The 19552-nt window shown below is 41.0% G+C and overlaps 1 protein-coding gene across 13 annotated transcripts in view; it reads right to left on the bottom strand.

The window, feature by feature from the left end:
- The window catches only part of TNS3 (tensin 3), a 418803-nt gene that overhangs the window by 68027 nt on the left and 331224 nt on the right, over nucleotides 1-19552 (bottom strand). For all 13 annotated transcript variants that reach the window (XM_078851678.1, XM_078851681.1, XM_073332748.2 and 10 more), the window contains 3 exons: nucleotides 761-930; nucleotides 242-368; nucleotides 61-144 (listed from right to left, as the gene is read on the bottom strand). In XM_078851678.1, coding sequence (XP_078707804.1) covers nucleotides 61-144; nucleotides 242-368; nucleotides 761-930 — 381 coding nt within the window. The remainder of the gene's footprint in view (nucleotides 1-60; nucleotides 145-241; nucleotides 369-760; nucleotides 931-19552) is intronic.

Raw genomic sequence — 19552 nt, 5'->3', positions numbered from 1 at the left:
GGAGGCTTCTATACAGGGGTGTGTTTCACTCTAAAGGAAAAACGGAAGTATGGTTCTTACCATGCTCAGTTCTGTACATCTCAGGTGGGCTACTGATCTGTTGACCAGGTGGACTCATTTGGAGGTAATGTGGGGGACATTTCACTGGAAGAGAAAGAAAATCAAACAACCCTTTTCCATAAATTTGAGATGCTAAAAGTAACACATTCATGAAAAGTAAATGATGAAGACGTTTCCTCACCATATGGTGTCTCTGGTGACACTGGAAAAGCTGGGGTTGGTGGAACAGCTTCATTCCCATTTTTGGTTGGTGAGAAGATTCCCCTGTCTACTTCATCTAGGTCTTCCTGGTAACGTGCCACACTCATCTAGAAGAGGTGAAAAACAACAAAATGAGTGTGTGGCAAATCTCATCAAGCCTCTACAGTACAGCGGGCCATTTTTCATCAGATTATACAAGATTTCATATAATCTGATCCACTTTTCCAATGGAGAGATCTCAGCACACCAAAGACACACACACACACACACACACAGAGATGGATGTCCCAGTCTATGTTAAAGTCTTTTTCTGATGAATATGACTGTTCTGTTCTTATATCCAGTGACTGTCAGGGATGGCAAATCATGCACAAAACCCCATAATATGCTCAACTTCTGCTTATCAACGTGGGAATTTGTAACCTGACTCTGCTCCTGAATTTGAGATTCTATGCTGGCCATTCATTCACCCCTTCTTGAATAATTCTTTCTTATTTACCTCTTTGGTCTCCCCTACAGCAATTCGTGATCCTGGATTTACAGCCTGGTCTATAGCAGTAGTTTTCATCCAGCCACACCTGGTATATGGTGGCTGCCCTGGAACATCATTGTCATACTGTCCAAGACTTAACTTCCTTATTCTTCCCCCTGATTCGTCTCCTGGTGAACCTGTTGTAGCAAATAAATAAATAATACAACAATAAATAAACAAACACACAAGATCTTAGTTTCATTAGGCCTACTACATGGTGCCAGTCAAGTTATTTACCACAATATCTTTAACAAAAGTGATTGACAGTCTTCAGTCACCCGTGAGATTTCCCAGTTACTTGCTTATAACAACAGAGGAAGATGCTTGGTTAGATTCAACTTGGCTGACCCAGGTTGCTACATATTGTATTTGCAAAGTGCTCTGAGTTCTAGAAGGCTGGGCAATATTTCCATTGCTGCCCTTTCTAGAAAGATTAAGCTGGGAGAGGTCAGTTTTATCTGTGGATGGAATTCCACCAGTAGAGGTCGTTTATGGTATCCAATGGCAATACCTTCTGGACATGCCAACCAGGTTTTGGAGGTGAAGTCACAGCTGCTGCCCAGTGCTGTGATCTCCCAGATAGATAGACTGACAGACTTTTAGCCACCAGAGGCCTGTGCCCTGCTGACACCAAGGGTGAATCTAGCTCATATGTATATCATCAAATATGGTGCATTTACAGTATTTGTACTGAAAAATATTCACAACAGCTAGACTATTATGTATGTAACAAAGAAAAGTCACATCCTTCTGATGACTGAGGAATGAAGCATTGCAGAATAAACCAAGACAAGTAAACTGATAATAGAGGGTGAGTGAGGAGTAGCATCTGTTTAAAAAAAAAAAATTCGGAAAGTGGCTATGGAAGCAATCCCTATTTCATCATTATTGTGGGAATTCAAGACACCAAAAGGATGCTACAGGAGTTCTTGCTGATTGGTCAGCATAAAAAGAATAAATGTCTAATGCAGTACTTGAGATACTACTGAGTGCTGCAGCTGAAATTGCATATACTCCTAAAAAGTACTTTACGGACACATCCATTTTCTAGTCTGTAATTGCTGGCAATAATAGAAATATGAGATCCATCAGACAGCAGAAAAATTTGCACTACAGCGTATCTTAACTTTCATTAGGGTAGCAAGGTGTGACCACACTGCATCAATACACATTTAAAAAAACCAAAACCAACCATGCCTGATATCACAAACAGGCGTTATACAGAAAAAGAATATTTTACGCAACATTAAAACATTGACTGGGCTCCCAGTGCAATACAGAAGGAATTAAGAGTCAGATTCTGCTTAAATATACATGTGCAGCTTCTATATATACATACACATCACTGGAAACTGGAGGCTGATAATCAAAGGCAGAATGTCTCCCACAAGTTATACCGTGGGATTTGCATAAGGGCTCAGCGTTGTCCAACTCTGCTCCCATGGAAATCAATGAATGTTTTGCCATTGACTTCGGTAACAGTAATTAGGTCAATGCTCATCACTTTTGAAAAATCCTACCCCTATCATATAACTTCTGAAATTAGCAGCCAGACTTACCCAAAACATGCTAACACACTCAGCTTCATCTCATCTATATTTAAATCTGAACATTCTACGACAAGCTGTTTTTGAAATATGGCTTTAAAAATAATTAAGACTTTGGGCATGGCAACACCTGGAGATATAGAGCGCCGGGAGTTAAACCAGCCCTTGGAGACAGCAGCAGGGAAAGCGCTGCCATGTGTTCACACTGTCAGCTGCAAGCGCAGTGGTGTAGCCACATTAGTAGCTCTTGCAACACCACAGAGAGCAGTGCATTGTGGCAGCTATCCTAGTATGCAAGGGGCTGCAGCATGCTTTTCAAATGTGCGTGTGTAGAGTGTGAGAGGGAGTGTGTTGTGTGTATGTGGAAGGAGAAACAATGTGTTTAGGGGGGCAGAGAGTGTGTCAGCCTGCTGTCTTGTAAGTTCAGACAGCGGCAGGGAGAAGAGGGAAACCCCAACATCAGCCTCCACCCCTGCCTCTCTCTCACACATACCTGCCTCTGCAGCAGGAGCATTCCACAGTAATGGTTTGCTTTGTCACGGAGCAGATAAGCATGCTGGCTGTCAGAAATGGAGCTTTGAAAGGATATTCGCATGCCTGCAGCCGAGTTCAAAACAATGACCAGAGTGGCCACTTGACTTCAAGGGATTATGGGACATTTCCAGAGGCCAATCACAGTGCAGTAATGCAAAATGTTGTCTATGCTGACACCCCGGTGTTTCAGCCAGGGCGCAGCAAGCTCTATGCCTCTCGTGGAGGTGGACTACCAGGAGCGCTCCAGCTGCAGAGTCCAGGTGCTCTATGTTCCTTGCCAGTGCGGACACCTCAGGAGTTAGGGCGCCTGGGGCTGACTTAATGCGCTCTAACTTGCAAGTGTAGCCAAGGCCTTTGCAAAATGGAAATACTGCTCACATTTTAAAGAGCCATGTCACAAAAAAAACATATCCATTAAACTCAAAATTTTAGAAACAAACTCGCTCTCCTCCAGCTAGAATCCATGACTGTAGAATTTCAGAAAGAAAAAGATTTTTGAAAATCTCCCTCTGCAAGCTCAATTTCCCCTTATCATTTACTCAAAGGCAGAAGGTGCCCAACTCTCATTGACTTTCCAAGGCACCTAATTTCCCTTTGTGCCTTTGAAAATCTACAACTTCACAGACAGGGAATTATAACCACTTTGCAGACTCATCTTGAGTGATGCTAAGTGCCCTCTGAAAAATCCCAATGTGTCCAAAATTTCTACTGGACCCAGAGCAAGCGCTAGGCATAAGCAGACTAAGCAACTGCTTAGGGCCCCGCGCAGTTCAAGGGACCACCCCATCCACTTTTTATTATAAGTATTTGCCTGTTTTAGTATTGGGGGGTGGCAAAAATATTCCTGTTTAGGGACCCCCAATGGGCTAGCACCAGTCCTGACTGAAACTGAGGGTGCCCAGGCCTATAGGGGTGCTCAGCATTTTGTAGGATCAGACTCTTCACCAAAGAAGTCATTGTCATTCATATAGTGATACTACTTAGCATTTATGCTATGCTGGATGGTGCCCCTTCTCTCTTCCATCCATTTTCCAACCATCAACTAATTAGTTAAAGATTTACTAATGTCATTCTAAAATCTTAACATATTTTTTGCACTGGACATTTCCTTGTTTTGTTTTAAAAGCTGAATAAAGGATGGTTTATGTTCATTTAACCCCAAAATGTCTGAATGGATTTTGCTTATAACTTTAATAAGAGCTGTATTTCATCAGGGATGTTCCATGAGATTAATAAGGTAACTTCTATGAAGCCACATATGTGGTTCACAGAGGGCCACCTGTCCATAGTCGATATGAACAGAGACTTCATAGAAGTTAGACATTTTGTCAGCATAACCTGCAACGCTTGTGAGTGTCATAAAACCCATACATATCCCAGTACTTCCCCAGAATATCCCATCACAGCAGTTACAAGCTCTTCTTCTGACACATAGCTCATAGGTCTTAAACTTTCTGGCAGAGCTACTGGTTTAAAAAGAAAAAGAAAAGATTGCAGTGAGAACCCAGAGTTGTTCTGTGAAAACTATTGAAAAGACCCATTTTTATTCTTTTCCACCATGTGTCCAGAACTGTGAAGGCTCTGAAACTAGGTAGGTAAACTTCAGGGCTCCACCTTGTGGAACATGGGAAAATATTCTACAAGGAAATGTTTGCTATTTTTGATTAAAAGTGATTTAATGAGATGACTGATATGGACAAAACATTATCTAAGTTAGACTAGAGGATGCAGAGAGACAAATGGAGAGAGATGGGGAGTAAAATGCAATGGGAGCTGGCATGGATCTGGGCAAAGCCTGGGCAAGTATTTTGAATGTAATGATGAAAGAAAGGAAAAGCCATAGAAGGAATTTACAGGAGTAATGTGATCAGAGCATGCCACAGTAAGATGACACGTACTGAACAGTATTATGAAGCTTTTCCAAAGCTTCCCCATTTAAGGCATCGGGCATTTGTTTATTTACAATTATCTGTTTAAAAAAAAATTGCATTCTTCAATTAACAAGGTGTAAAGTGCTCTGAGTCAAGAGTTGCTGGAATAACTTTTCCTTTGGTCACCTCATTTACTATTCTTCCTTATAATTTGTCTTAAAAGCTTGGCAGAGCTTCAGACCTAACCCAGGACTGTGTGTTTATTTTTGAGAGTGCTTTTTGTATACTGTTTGTTTCCTTCCCCACCCCCCAGCTAGATACAGATATTATTTATCTTTGTAAAGATCAAATAATAGTGTTCCTCAGAACTGGCACCAGGCCAGTGCCAGATGGTTATCATTTTGCTAAGGATACATCTAATGGTAGGATGGCTGGTGGTAAAAAGTTTATCTGTGGTATTTTAACTGCTTAGCTTTCTTGGAGCACTACCATTTAAAAAAAAACTGTCTGCAAAGGCTGGTTAACAGCATTGCTTTACTTGATGCATTAGTAGTTATCTGGGCTAAACTACAAGAACTGTATTCATTCCATAGTACTAAGCTAGGTTTCTATTTTATCTCCATGTATGTTAAATTTCTGATTACTGCATGTACAATGGCCACCATTAAGAAGTCAACATTTACTATCAGTTACCACAATGACAACTGAGATAAGAGAGTGTCTGGTTGTTTCCTCTTGATCCATAGGGTCTATGGGCTAGCCCCAGAGACAGTTCTGTATAGGGGTGCAAGGAAGATAATAACAGGTTTCAGAGTAACAGCCGTGTTATAATACTGTCACCTTTAGATGGACCAGTTCAGGAGGACGCTCTTCAGGTAGACCCTTTCAATGATTTTTTTCTCCCTTAGGTTTTCCATTGCGAGGTAGGGAAAGATAATCATCAGGCCCAAATTGTCCTTATAGTTACAACAGGAAATAACTGTGGATGACTTTTTAATAGTGACTACTGCAGCTGGCAGTGGTACAGGTCAGCGGCACAGAGCATCAAGGTAAGGAAAATATAGTTCTGCCAGATATCACAAACTTTTAAAAGCCTTCTCCTGTTTGTGAAAACAGTTAACCAACAGCCTGACGCAAAGCCCAGAAAAGTTAAGAGGGATCCTTAACTTCAGTGGGCTTTGTGCAACTGCATACATTCATCTTCATTGTTCTGAAATTGGATTTTTGGAACAAATCATTAAAAAGAACAAAGTTGGGTGAAAAAACACATTTTTATTCATTTGGGGTGAAATTCATCTCCGCAGAGGGGCCTGTACCCCCTTTAAGCCCTATTTTGAGGATTTAAATGGGATGTGAGTGGCACATAGGCCTTGTGCCACCCACCTCCACAGGGGGATAATTTCTCTCCAGGACACTAAACAGTCTTGGTTTAATTTACATTACTAAGTATCACTTTTCCCTTTCTAAAAATCTTTTTACAAGAGCAATTTATCAAAGGAAAGCTAATTACACCTGACAAAGGGCACTTTGAACAACTGTTTTCAGTATGTTGGGAACCAAACCACTCACACGGGAATCAATGGCATAACAGCATTTCTTGGTTGAAAATCTCTTAACTTTCACTTTCCCTAGGTTGCCACTACAAATAAATGACAATTTAGCCGCTACATAGAATTTGCTCATCTGTAGGCCTCATGGAATAGGACCCCGTTGCGCTGTATTCCAATTCAGCACCTTTAATAAGATGGCAGGGTTTCCCTTCCCACTTGTGTACACATACGCATGCACAAACACAGACAGACAGTGACACACACACACTGTAGTTTTCCAGTTAAGGACATACATCTAAATTAAGTTATTGCTTATAAAATATATATGTAAAAACAGAAATACCACCAACTTCACTTCCAAGTTCAACCGTAAAACTGTCTTTATAGTTTATTTTTACAAAGTAAATTACAATAGGGAGGTTAAACTGAGCATGTTTTCTTTTTCCCTATTGATAAATTTTTACCAAGGTTTCTGAGCAGGAAGAAGGGGGTTCCGAATCTTTCTACTAAATTATAAAATATTTTAGTGGTCACCACTGTGGAATGAAGCTATAGGTCAAATTAAACATGGAGAAATAATGTAGCAAACTCCCTTATAATCTTGTTTTTTTAATCCAGTCACAAATAAACAATCACCAATCAAGTTTTTTATAGTACAGATGAATTTTGTTGATTTATACTTAGCCATTAAAGTTGTCAACTCTCTTTAAATTTACAGTCATCTCAAGGAAACAAAGCTGTATTTGGTTTAAAGTTTTAAAAACTGCCATCATTTTTAAGTGCTCCTAAGTCATATTATTCAGCATATATGGTTTATGTATTGAACAAATGTGTGTTTAGAGTTGTTTCTTCATTAGCACCTTTCAGCCTGTGTTTTGCACAGCTGGAGTGCATTAAGTCTTTCTTGACACAATAAAATATTGTTGATTATAAAAAATTACAGGCGTAAGCTAGAATTGACAAGGCCAAGAAAAAAATCAACATAAGTGCTTTTTGCACAGACATGAGAGACCCTCTCTCCTGACACTGTAACTCACTGCCTAAATGAAATTCCTGAATGGTGTAAATGGAGACTTACTTCCAATACTAAAGCACTTACATTTACAATGGAGACTTACTTCCAGTACTTCCTCTTCCATAACTATTGTACATGGCAATTTTTGGTTCAAATGCTTTTATAGGTATGTGATGATACTGTGGAGCAGATCTGACATACAGCATGAATTGTAATACAATATAGGGAACTTGGTGGTGTTTGCATATGAAGGTTCATTTAATTAAGAAATCCAAATATTATTAAGAACATGTTCTGCTCTACAAGTTCCTATTTATACTTCTTCGTCTAATCCACCTAAATGCAGTTCCCAGTGAAATAACTGCACAGATGAATAATGTCATCTTATTCTCTGAAGATATTTAAATCTTATGTTGCTAAATGACAAATACCATGTTTTGACAATACTAAAAGCATTGAGCCTCAAGCTATGGAAACATAGCCAGTGACATGAAAATACTATGGTCTGAGCCTTACATTTCAGAAGTTTAGTCAATTTTTTGTAAAGTTATTATCTTTAGTAATCTAACCTTCCACTCCCTGAAAGGAAATAGGTTTCAGAGTGGTAGCCATGTTAGCCTGTATCAGCAAAAACGAGGAGTTCTTGTGGCACCTTAGAGACTAACACATTTATTTGGGCATAAGCTTTTGTGTGCTAGAACCCACTTCATCAGATGCATGGAGTGGAAAATACAGGAGCAGGTATAAATCCAGGTATAAAAGATGGGAGTTGCCTTACCAAGTGTGAGATCAGTCTAACGAGACAATTCAATAAACAGTAGGATACCAAAAAGGAGGAAAAATAACTTTTGTAGTGGTAATGAGAATGGCCCATTTCAAACAGTTGACAAAACCTAAACCTAGATTTCCCCCATACTCATTTCCCCCTACTGTTACTCACACCTTCTTGCCAACTGTTTGAAATAGGCCACTCTCATTATCACTACAGCTCCAAGAGAAACTCTATAAACTCATTCCCCAAGAACCCACCCCAGGGACGTTCGACATGCTTCCTAAAATACAAAAATAAGGGAACCTAGGCAGACCCATCATATCTGGTCACAACACTCTTACTGAAGGAATATCGGGATTCATAAAAACCATCCTCAAACCACTCCCGCACAAAGGGCCAGCTTCCTCCAGGACACAACCGACTTCGTCAGCAAACTCCACATTAATAACCTCCCTCAGAACACCATCCTTCCCACCATGGATTTCACTTCCCCATATACCAACATACCTCACAATTATGGTATTGCTGCCTATCTCAAATATTTACAAGATAATGGACAGCCCTCATATATCAACCCCAAACACATTGCCAACTCATTCATTCCATTCTCCCCAATAACAATTTTACATTCAACAACAAACACTTTGTCCAAACCATGGGAACAGCCCTGGGTACTAGGAGGGCTCCCCAATATGACAACCTCTTCAACTGGCCACCTTGAAGAAGAATTTCTGGACAAATGCACTATGAAGCCAATTATATACTGAGATACATCAATGATATTTTCATCTTCTGGACAGATGAGTTAATCTCCCTGATAGATTTCCACCACAACATTAACAATCACCACCCGTCCATTAAACTCTCACTGGAACACTCTCACACTAGCATCAACTCCCCGGCTCCATTTTTTAAAAAATCATTTATCCACGTGCAACAGTTTCAACAGGGGAGATTGAAGGAACCCCACAGCAGCATATCCCACAGCCCAGGGGTTAGGGCACTCATTTGAGAGGTGGCAGATCCATGTCCAAATCCCTTCTCAGGCAGGGGGGGCGCTTGTGCTGGGTGTTGTCCTAAAACCCAGGTGAGGACCCTAGCTACTGCTACTGGCCTGCTGACCCTGGTCCTCCAGCACAGCCTCATCTACTTCCCCTGGAAAAAATTCCTGGGTCCTAAAAGGCAAAATTTGGGTGAATAAAAATTGGTAGAATCTAAACACTGCTTTTTCAAATCCCTGAGGATCTTTCAGGGAAAAATCAGTAACATGGATAAGAGTATCAGCATCTGGTCCCAAGCATTTGGCTAAGTAATTCATCCTTCGGTTTACTAGTATTTATTTGCCTATATCTTTCATCTGAGGATCTGAATTCTTACAACAGAATGTGAGGTATATACCACATCACTTTTTATTATTCTCATTACATAGATGGGCAAACTGTGGCATGGATAGGTTAAACACTTGTCAAGGTGTCACACTGACAAGTCAATGGCAGAGCCAGAAATAGAAGCCAGGAGCCCTGGCTCCCAGTCCTCTGCTCTACTTATTAAATCATAACTAGCACTCTCTAAACTGAGAAGATTTCCATATGAAATCTTTCCCTTCTATCGTGCTAGCATAAAACAGCCTCCTTTAAAGGACAATCCAGTATTCCCACACACATTTTGAATTTGTACATATTTTCTTCCATATTTTAATATTGTAGTACACCTATTCATGAAGTGCCTACGAAACTGGGTATATTTGATATAGTTTAAATTAAGAGAAAACCACTTTTTTCACAAAAGAGGCTGCTATACCCCATGAAATCACCAATCACATCCACACCTACCCAGAAAGATAGCAAGACAGAGATAGAACACACCAAACTTGTGATACAGAAGAAAGAAATCTTAACCTGTAGACTAAATATCAAGAGATTCCAGAATCTGTGTTCATGAAAAGTCTGGACAAAACTATGCAATGTGCATTACACATCAGAAAGAGTCCAGACTGACACGTGTACTGTAAACCTGACATTTAGAGGACTCCCAACCTGGCTTTTCTTTTTGTATCTGCAGATAACTACAGGAATAACGTTGAACACAAAAAGAATTTTGAATACAAAGCAGTTCTTCAAAGCTTTCCTTCTACTTTTTAATTTGAAATACTGGATTCTCATTACACAGGAACAAAATAAGGCAGCTGTATCAGATGTACAAAAAGAAATTAAATTGGTTAAACAGACTGTGTTCTGCTTCCATAGCCAAAATTTGGAGTTTTAAACTGCATTTTCTAACATGTTTCAGAGTAACAGCTGTGTTAATCTGTATTTGCAAAAAGAAAAGGAGGACTTGTGGCACCTTAGAGACTAACCAATTTATTTGAGCATGAGCTTTCGTGAGCTACAGCTCACTTCATCGGATGCATACTGCGGAAAGTGTAGAAGATCTTTTTATACACACAAAGCATGAAAAAATACCTCCCCCCACCCCACTCTCCTGCTGGTAATAGCTTATCTAAAGTGATCACTCTCCTTACAATGTACATGATAATCAAGTTGGGCCATTTCCAGCACAAATCCAAGGCTTAACAAGAACATCTGAGGGGGGGGAGTGGGGGTAGGAAAAAACAAGGGGAAATAGCCACTCCCAGTCTCTATCCAAGCCTAAGTTAATTGTATCCAATTTGCAAATGAATTCCAATTCAACAGTCTCTCGCTGGAGTCTGGATTTGAAGTTTTTTTGTTGTAATATCACAACTTTCATGTCTGTAATCACGTGACCAGAAGAAATTGAAGTGTTCTCCGACTGGTTTATGAATGTTATAATTCTTGACATCTGATTTGTGTCCATTTATTCTTTTACGTAGAGACTGTCCAGTTTGACCAATGTACATGGCAGAGGGGCATTGCTGGCACATATCACATTGGTGGATGTGCAGGTGAACGAGCCTCTGATAGTGTGGCTGATGTGATTAGGCCCTGTGATGGTGTCCCCTGAATAGATATGTGGGCACAGTTGGCAACGGGCTTTGTTGCAAGGATAGGTTCCTGGGTTAGTGGTTCTGTTGTGTGGTATGTGGTTGCTGGTGAGTATTTGCTTCAGTTGGGGGGCTGTCTGTAGGCAAGGACTGGCCTGTCTCCCAAGATTTGTGAGAGTGTTGGGTCATCCTTCAGGATAGGTTGTAGATCCTTAATAATGCATTGGAGGGGTTTTAGTTTGGGGCTGAAGGTGACAGCTAGTGGCGTTCTGTTATTTTCTTTGTTAGGCCTGTCCTGTAGTAGGTGACTTCTGGGAACTCTTCTGGCTCTATCAATCTGTTTCTTCACTTCCGCAGGTGGGTATTGTAGTTGTAAGAATGCTTGATAGAGATCTTGTAGGTGTTTGTCTCTGTCTGAGGGGTTGGAGCAAATGCGGTTGTATCGCAGAGCTTGGCTGTAGACAATGGATCGTGTGGTGTGGTCAGGGTGAAAGCTGGAGGCATGTAGGTAGGAATAGAGGTCAGTAGGTTTCCGGTATAGGGTGATGTTTATGTGACCATCGTTTATTATTATTATTATTGGCCTAATAACATCAGCCACACTATCAGAGGCTCGTTCACCTGCACATCCACCAATGTGATATATGCCATCATGTGCCAGCAATGCCCCTCTGCCATGTACATTGGTCAAACTGGACAGTCTTTATGTAAAAGAATAAATGGACACAAATCAGATGTCAAGAATTATAACATTCATAAACCAGTCGGAGAACACTTCAATTTCTTCTGGTCACGCGATTACAGACATGAAAGTTGCGATATTACAACAAAAAAACTTCAAATCCAGACTCCAGCGAGAGACTGTTGAATTGGAATTCATTTGCAAATTGGATACAATTAACTTAGGCGTGAATAGAGATTGGGAGTGGCTAAGTCATTATGCAAGGTAACCTATTTCCCCTTGTTTTTTCCTACTCCCCTCCCCAGACGTTCTTGTTAAACCCTGGATTTGTGCTGGAAATGGCCCACCTTGATTATCATACACATTGTAAGGAGAGTGGTCACTTTAGATAAGCTATTACCAACAGGAGAGTGGGTTTGTGTCTGTCTGCATGTGTGTGTGTGTGTGGGGGGGGACACACCTGGATTTGTGCTGGATATGGCCCAACTTGATTATCATGCACATTGTAAGGAGAGTGATCACTTTAGATAAGCTATTACCAGCAGGAGAGTGGGGTGGGGGAGGTATTTTTTCATGCTTTGTGTGTGTCAAGGTTCCTCCCCCACTCTGAACTCTAGGGTACAGATGTGGGGACCTGCATGAAAAACCTCCTAAGCTTATCTTTACCAGCTTAGGTCAAAACTTCCCCAAGTACAAAATATTCTACCCGTTGTCCTTGGACTGGCCGCTACCACCACCAAACTAATACTGGTTACTGGAGAAGAGCTGTTTGGACGCGTCCTTCCCCCCAAAATACTTCCCAAAACCTTGCACCCCACTTCCTGGACAAGGTTTGGTAAAAAGCCTCACCAATTTGCCTAGGTGACCACAGACCCAAACCCTTGGATCTGAGAACAATGAAAAAGCATTCAGTTTCTTACAAGAAGACTTTTAATAAAAATAGAAGTAAATAGAAACGAAGAAATCCCCCCTGTAAAATCAGGATGGTAGATATCTTACAGGGTAATTAGATTCAAAAACATAGAGAACCCCTCTAGGCAAACCCTTAAGTTTCAAAAAAGATACACAGACAGAAATAGTTATTCTATTCAGCACAATCCTTTTCTCAGCCATTTAAAGAAATCATAATCTAACACATACCTAGCTAGATTACTTACTAAAAGTTCTAAGACTCCATTCCTGGTCTATCCCCGACAAAGACAGACTATAGACAGACACACAGACCCTTTGTTTCTCTCCCTCCTCCCAGCTTTTGAAAGTATCTTGTCTCCTCATTGGTCATTTTGGTCAGGTACCAGCGAGGTTACCTTTAGCTTCTTAACCCTTTACAGGTGAGAGGAGCTTTCCCCTGGCCAGGAGGGATTTCAAAGGGGTTTACCCTTCCCTTTATATTTATGACAGTGTGTATAAAAAGATCTTCTATACTTTCCACAGTATGCATCCAATGAAGTGAGCTGTAGCTCACGAAAGCTTATGCTCAAATAAATTGGTTAGTCTCTAAGGTGCCACAAGTACTCCTTATCTTTTTATTTTCTAACATGTAATCACTTAGTCCTACAATTCATTTTAGTGTCCACGTGATTGATCTTATAATGATCAGCTGCTAGAAAAAGCAAGGTGTTTAAGCTGAGATATGTGCAACATACTGTATTTACTGGATGTTCTGCTTTTGCTGAACACAAAGTTATACCTACTCTTTGAAATGCAGAGATGAAAGCAGTTCAATTTTCAGACCTGGCCTTTAGCCAACAGCAAATCAGTTTTTACAAAGCTAAACAACATTAGAAGGCTTATGAGAGCAGTAAGAACTTACAGTGGAACCATGCAGATAAAGCTTTCACTTCCAAACTGTAAGAACTAACGCATTTATTCCCAAAAGTAATTCTAAACAGAAGGCAGCTTTACATCAGTTTCAATCCTTAATGAAAAAATCACAATGATTATTACGTCGAAGTACAACGTTCGAAACATACTTGGCTGGATTGTGCTATAGGCCAACATGTGGGGGTATTAGCACTTCATAGAAAGGTACTTTTGTGTAATTTTAAAGTAAATGGCAAGGTGAACAGAGCTTATGTGCATGTGGTGTTGGTTTATTCTAAATCAAAAGAATAAATATATGAAGTCCATGGTCCCAGGCACAAATGGGATGTAACGGATTACTTCTTTGGACAAGATACTCATTCAGCACACAAAAATAACGTGCTGCCTGCATATTGGATAAATGTGTGATGGGCGGTATTATTAAAATGTCAGGGTGGCAGACGGATTTTGGGATTTAAATATAGTAAACTAGGATTAGTAAAAATTAAAACGGATGACTCCTTTCTGATGGAGCTCAGGAAGCCTTGCCCACTGTTTCAACAATGGGTTCATTCAGTACATTACTTTTATTTCTCAAGCAGTATTCCAAAAATAAGTCTCTTTGGAAATTTTAAATAATTTTAACACTGTCCTTTCACAACAGACAATGGTAATGTCTAACAGCTAAAAAAAATTTTTGGCAATAGTGAAACACAAATGAAAATTTATCTTGACATCTGTTTGACTACAATCAAGTAACAGAACTTCTCATGTGAGGTAGTATATCAAAAACCTAAGGTAGATAAATATCAGTTTACCACATGCTCTGAAGTTCAAACACACACTCACACGTTTTGGATGACATCCTCACCCCCATTCCAGCACCTATATGCCGAGTAAAAGGGACAAAACAGCATAAAGAGCCAAGGAGCCTCTCTACACAGGAAGCATGGAAGACAGCCATGTGGCTGCCTTCTGAGACCCCCTCACAAGCCCTGGCATAGAGAGATTATGTGGGCAGAAAGAGCATGTTGGCTACACCATGTAGTACTACAGAAATTCCAGGCTATATGGCTGTCCAGAAAGGATTCCATAACTTAGGCCCACAGAACAATCTAAGATATGCTAGGGCCACTACCAGACTTTGGGGTGGGGGTCAGTCTAATGAAGGGCTTTTACTAACAGGTAAATACATTGTTTAACTGGAATTCTCTGTTTCTCTGCTCTCTGCCAGGCTTATCTTGGCTCACAGGAGATGGATGAATATTTGACTATGTCTTTGGTTAATTCTCCCCAACCCCCCCAACTTATTAAAATAATAATTGAACCAAAAGGAAGTGAAATTTCTCATCGACCCTTTTTGACTCCTGAACTCCAGGTTTTCCTGGGGCAAGTTTGAAGGAATGGCTTTGTTACTCATTGCGCCAGTGCGTTCAGACTCTATGGCTGGGTGTTGCAAGGTTTTTTGACTCTGTGGTATCATGCAGGACGCTGTGCGAAGAAGGGACAACATTCTTCAGAGTGCATGCTGCCTCTAGCGTTGATTTCAACACCTGGGAAATGGAAAAACCACCTGCCATGACTGCAAGTCATAAAAAAGACTCTATTGGGGAATATTTTCAAGAAATTCCTGTGCCCCAGGGTAAGAGAGGTACATGTGAAAAATGTAAACAGCGCAACAAAAGAGATTGCAAGGCCTGGGTGTCAGAATAAACCAACAGTATGAAAAATGGTCCTCAGAAGGCAATGACTTTGAAGATGATGTAGACATGTGTGGATCAGTTAGTAAACTTATTTTTCTACCATTCTTATGTACTGCCTACTATGCGTGACTAAACAAGTACATGATCACTTAGATTACTGTCATACATTTGTGTTTTGTGTGGATTACTTCTGAATTTCAAAATATAATGGGCATGTTAGTTTGTTGCGGCAGCATTTAACAATTAAATTTTTATGGGTACTGCTGGACTTCTGAAGTGATTTTTTATTGCTCAGGATAATCAAACATCCGAGGTGAAGATTTCATGTTCAAAAGTAAAGTTTGATTAGGTATTTATGAATTTTAACATTTTAAAAACACCATTTTCACTCTCACGCTGTTTGGTATGTTGCCAGAAATAATGGTTTAAGTATATTTAGATCGATAACCCCTGTGATTTATTTAATTATTTTCCCCATAAAGCTGGGTTTGGAATAAATTATGTCCCTTAAACTGTGGTACAAACAGATACAGTAAGAGGAACCTTTCACTTACAATCTCACTTTTCTAAAGCAGTGCAACAAATAATATTCAGTGAGAGAGTGTTTTTTTTTTCTCCATTTTGTTTCAGAGCCCAGCATAGCCATAAGGAGTTATGACATCCATCATCTCAGCATCTACATCTGTCAGCTGCTGGTACCACAGTAGTGCGGCAACTAAATATACAATAGATAAGAAACTACCTTTTTAAAAAAAAAAAAAAAAAAAAGACTTTCTTCATGATTCAGTAAAACCATGGATGGGTTCGTAACCAGGATCAGCAAATTCCATCAAAACTCCGTCGATTAAAAGACATTTTGGTTCATTTATGCAACAAATTTTCCCCTTTGTCTTGTTCAGAACGAACATTCATTATGACCAGGCTACGCTCCAGCAGGCAGAGCAGACATTGCCAGAAGGTTGCTAGATATATTTTATGAGAAGGAAATGGAACAGCATGCAAAAAACATTAATAGGAAATTAGTTAATCTGAGTCTTGATAGCTGGAGCAATGTACACAATGATTCAGTGATGTGTACTTGTGTGACAACAGAAGATGGGGTTGTCTAACTTACAGTAACAACTGATACATGAAGAAATGCCCAGACAGCAGAATACTTAAAAGTAGTAGCAGTAAAGGTTATAACAACCTGTGAAAAAAAATTCAAGTGTCAAGTGCATAGCTTTGTTAGAGATAATCCTGCAAATGTAACAAAAGTGAGAAGATTATGATAATGAAGGGAACTTGAAATGTGTACAGTGCTCATCTGATGTAACTTTGAGCCAAACTTAAGTACAACTGCAGGAATAAAGGAAAATGTTGTTGATAGTGCAAAATACTTCAGAGTGACAACCACTTTGCTTCAGATTCACGAAAGAGAGCAAGAGGATTTCTCCCCCAAGATGTACAATGGAATTCAGTGGTTGACTGTTTTAAGCTATCTATCGAGAACAGGCCTATTCTGAGGACAACTTGTGAAGAAAATAGTGACGACATAGATGGAACGATCACAGCCAAAGTAGTCAACATGGGACTAAAGAGAAATGCCGAATATCTACTGATTATACTGAAACCTATTTCCGTCACCTTGGACACCCTCCCAAAGGATTGCTGCTGTACTACTGCTGCTGTTGAAATTTGGAAAGAACTTGAAAAGCCACAGAAGAAAAAAATACTGAACAACCAAGTTAAAGTGTAGGCATAAAGAAGTGGATGGATCAAGTCCTTATTCCACCTAATTTTCTTGCCAATATTTTCAAGCGAAAGTAGATGCCTAACTACTGAAGAAGAAGATGCTGCTATGACATGGGCATCTAATAATTACACATCAATAATGCCAACCATAAAAGATTTCAGGGCTGAGGGTGAACCATTCAAGCAGTACAAGTTTGATGATGATATTTTAAAGAAAGTCACACCACTGAACTGGTGGAAGTCACTAGCTGAACACCTGGAACCAGAACCTGTTGAAGTGCTAAGCCAGCTTTTCACAGCAATAGCCTCTTCTGCATGCACAGAAAGAATATTTTCTTCATTTGGACTAACTCAAAGTTGAGAAATCGATTGGGAGTTGACAAAGCAGGAAAACTTGTCTTTCTCCTCTAGTACATCAATGGTGGGTAACCTGTGGCCCATCAAGGTAATCCACTGGCGGGTGACCGGACAGTTTGTTTACATTTGCATGGCTGCCTGCAGCTCCCAGTGGCCACGGTTCGCTGTTCCCGGCCAATGGAAGCTGCAGGAAGCGGCAGCCAGCACGTCCCCGCTGACCACCAGTTTCAAGATCTAATTTTGAGTTTTGTCTGCTGTAGGGGTAGATTTACCGCTGTCGGCACAAGAGCTATGCTGCCAGGCGGCTGCTGCTCCATACACCCGGAGAAGGAGAGGTCACAGTAACTGCCTCCACATCAACCTTCTTCCACAGTGCTCTTTCTACAGTGGATGGCCCTGTGCACCCCGGTTGTGCCAAAAGATAATAGTCCATTATTAACCTGGAATAGACTCCCAAAGTCTAAAGACTTCACTATCGTCTTTAGACGTTAGGAGTCTATTCCCTCCTCTATCTGTGCAATCACAGTAACTCATCATTAAGATAAATGAGAGTTACTCATGCATACTGAGAACAGACCTCTTTGTTTCAAGTAAGATTGAAAGGATCAAGCCATTAATATATTCATTGCTTGAACACAAAAATCTCCAGATTTACAGTCAGAGAAATATCATCTCAAGCATGGATTAATCAGGACTGACTGTAGAAGAGCACATAGCACTGTGTCTGTGAAATATGTATATAGGTGTGTTAATCTTTCTAAAACATAACAGTTTACACCAGGGGTGGGCAAACTATGGCCCAGGGGCTGCATCTGGCCCTTCAGATGTTTTAATTTGGCCCTCGAGTTCCTGCCGAGGAGTGGGGCCAGTGCTTGTCCTGCTCTGGCGCTCCAGCCTGGGAGCAGGGTCAAGGGCTTGCCCCACTCCACACAGCTCCCAGAAACAGTGGCATGTCCCCCCTCCAGCTCCAATGCGTAGGGGCAGCCAAGGGGTTCCACACGCTGCCCCCGCCCCAAGCGCTGCACCCATTGGCCAGGAACTGTGGCCAATGGGAGCTGCAGGGGTGGTGCCTGCAGACTGGGCAGTGCGCAAAGGCGCCTGGCTCTGCTTCCGCATAGGAGCCGGACGGGAGGGGGCGAGGAGGGGGGGCACATGCCGCTTCCTCCGGGAGCTTCTTGAGGTAAGCACCAGCCAGAGCCTGCACCCCTGACCTCCTCCCGTGCCCCAACCCCCACCCCAGCCTTGATCACCCCCCCGCCCTCCAAACCCCTCGGTCCCAGCCCAGAGCAACCTCCTGCACTCCCAACCCCTCATCCCCAGCCCCACCCCAGAGCTCGCATGCCCAGCTGGAACTCCCCACCACTGCACCCCAACCCTCTGCCCTAGCCCGGAGCTCCCTCCCGCACCCTGAACTCCTCATTTCTGGCCCCACCCCAGAGCCCGCACCCCCAGCCAGAGCTCTCCCACCCTCCTACAACCCAACCCCCAATTTCATCAGCATTCATTGCCCACCATACAATTTCCCTACCCAGATGTGGCCCTTGGGACAAAAAGTTTGCCCAACCCTGGTTTATGCCATAGCCAGAAATTTTTTTTCTGTTTGCACTTATAAAAATACCTTTAGCACAGTTCATAATGATTTGCAAGTCAAACTATTCTTTCTTATTCTACGCCAAGACTCTGTAGACAAGGATTTGACTCCCAGTAATTCACTAATGTGAAATGTACCAGGACAAATTTTCTTCATAGGCTGGATGTGTCACAGTGGCTAGTAAACACATATACAATCCTGGAATTTCTGTGTTACTAACAAGTTTAATAAGAGGAATGCTTATCCACCTATAACAGACTGTACAGTGGTTGCCATTTAAGTCAACGTTTATGATCAGTTAGCACACAGTTATAAGAGAGACACCACAATTATGATAGTATATTAAGTAGTACAAGTGGATTCTACTTTCCTGTATTTAGAAAAGGAAATTAATGGGCTAACACAGATAGCACTGTGTTAACGATTGATACATGCTGATTATTTTTTTTAATTATAACTACTGCAATCTCTAAAATCTCTTTACCTTACGAGAGTTAATGTGCGGTCTTATTTAGTTGTGTTGATCTTTAAGGAGTAAATTAATAACCAATATTTGCATAGTAACATACTAATTCTGATCTTACACCAAATGTAAATCTATAGTAACTCAGTTGAAGTCAATGGAGTTCAACCATTGT

Source organism: Lepidochelys kempii, chromosome 2 (genome assembly GCF_965140285.1).
Source record: "Lepidochelys kempii isolate rLepKem1 chromosome 2, rLepKem1.hap1, whole genome shotgun sequence".
NCBI lineage: Eukaryota > Metazoa > Chordata > Testudines > Cheloniidae > Lepidochelys > Lepidochelys kempii.
Note: the sequence above shows the minus strand (reverse complement) of the source record. Positions and strands in the feature narration are given on the sequence as shown.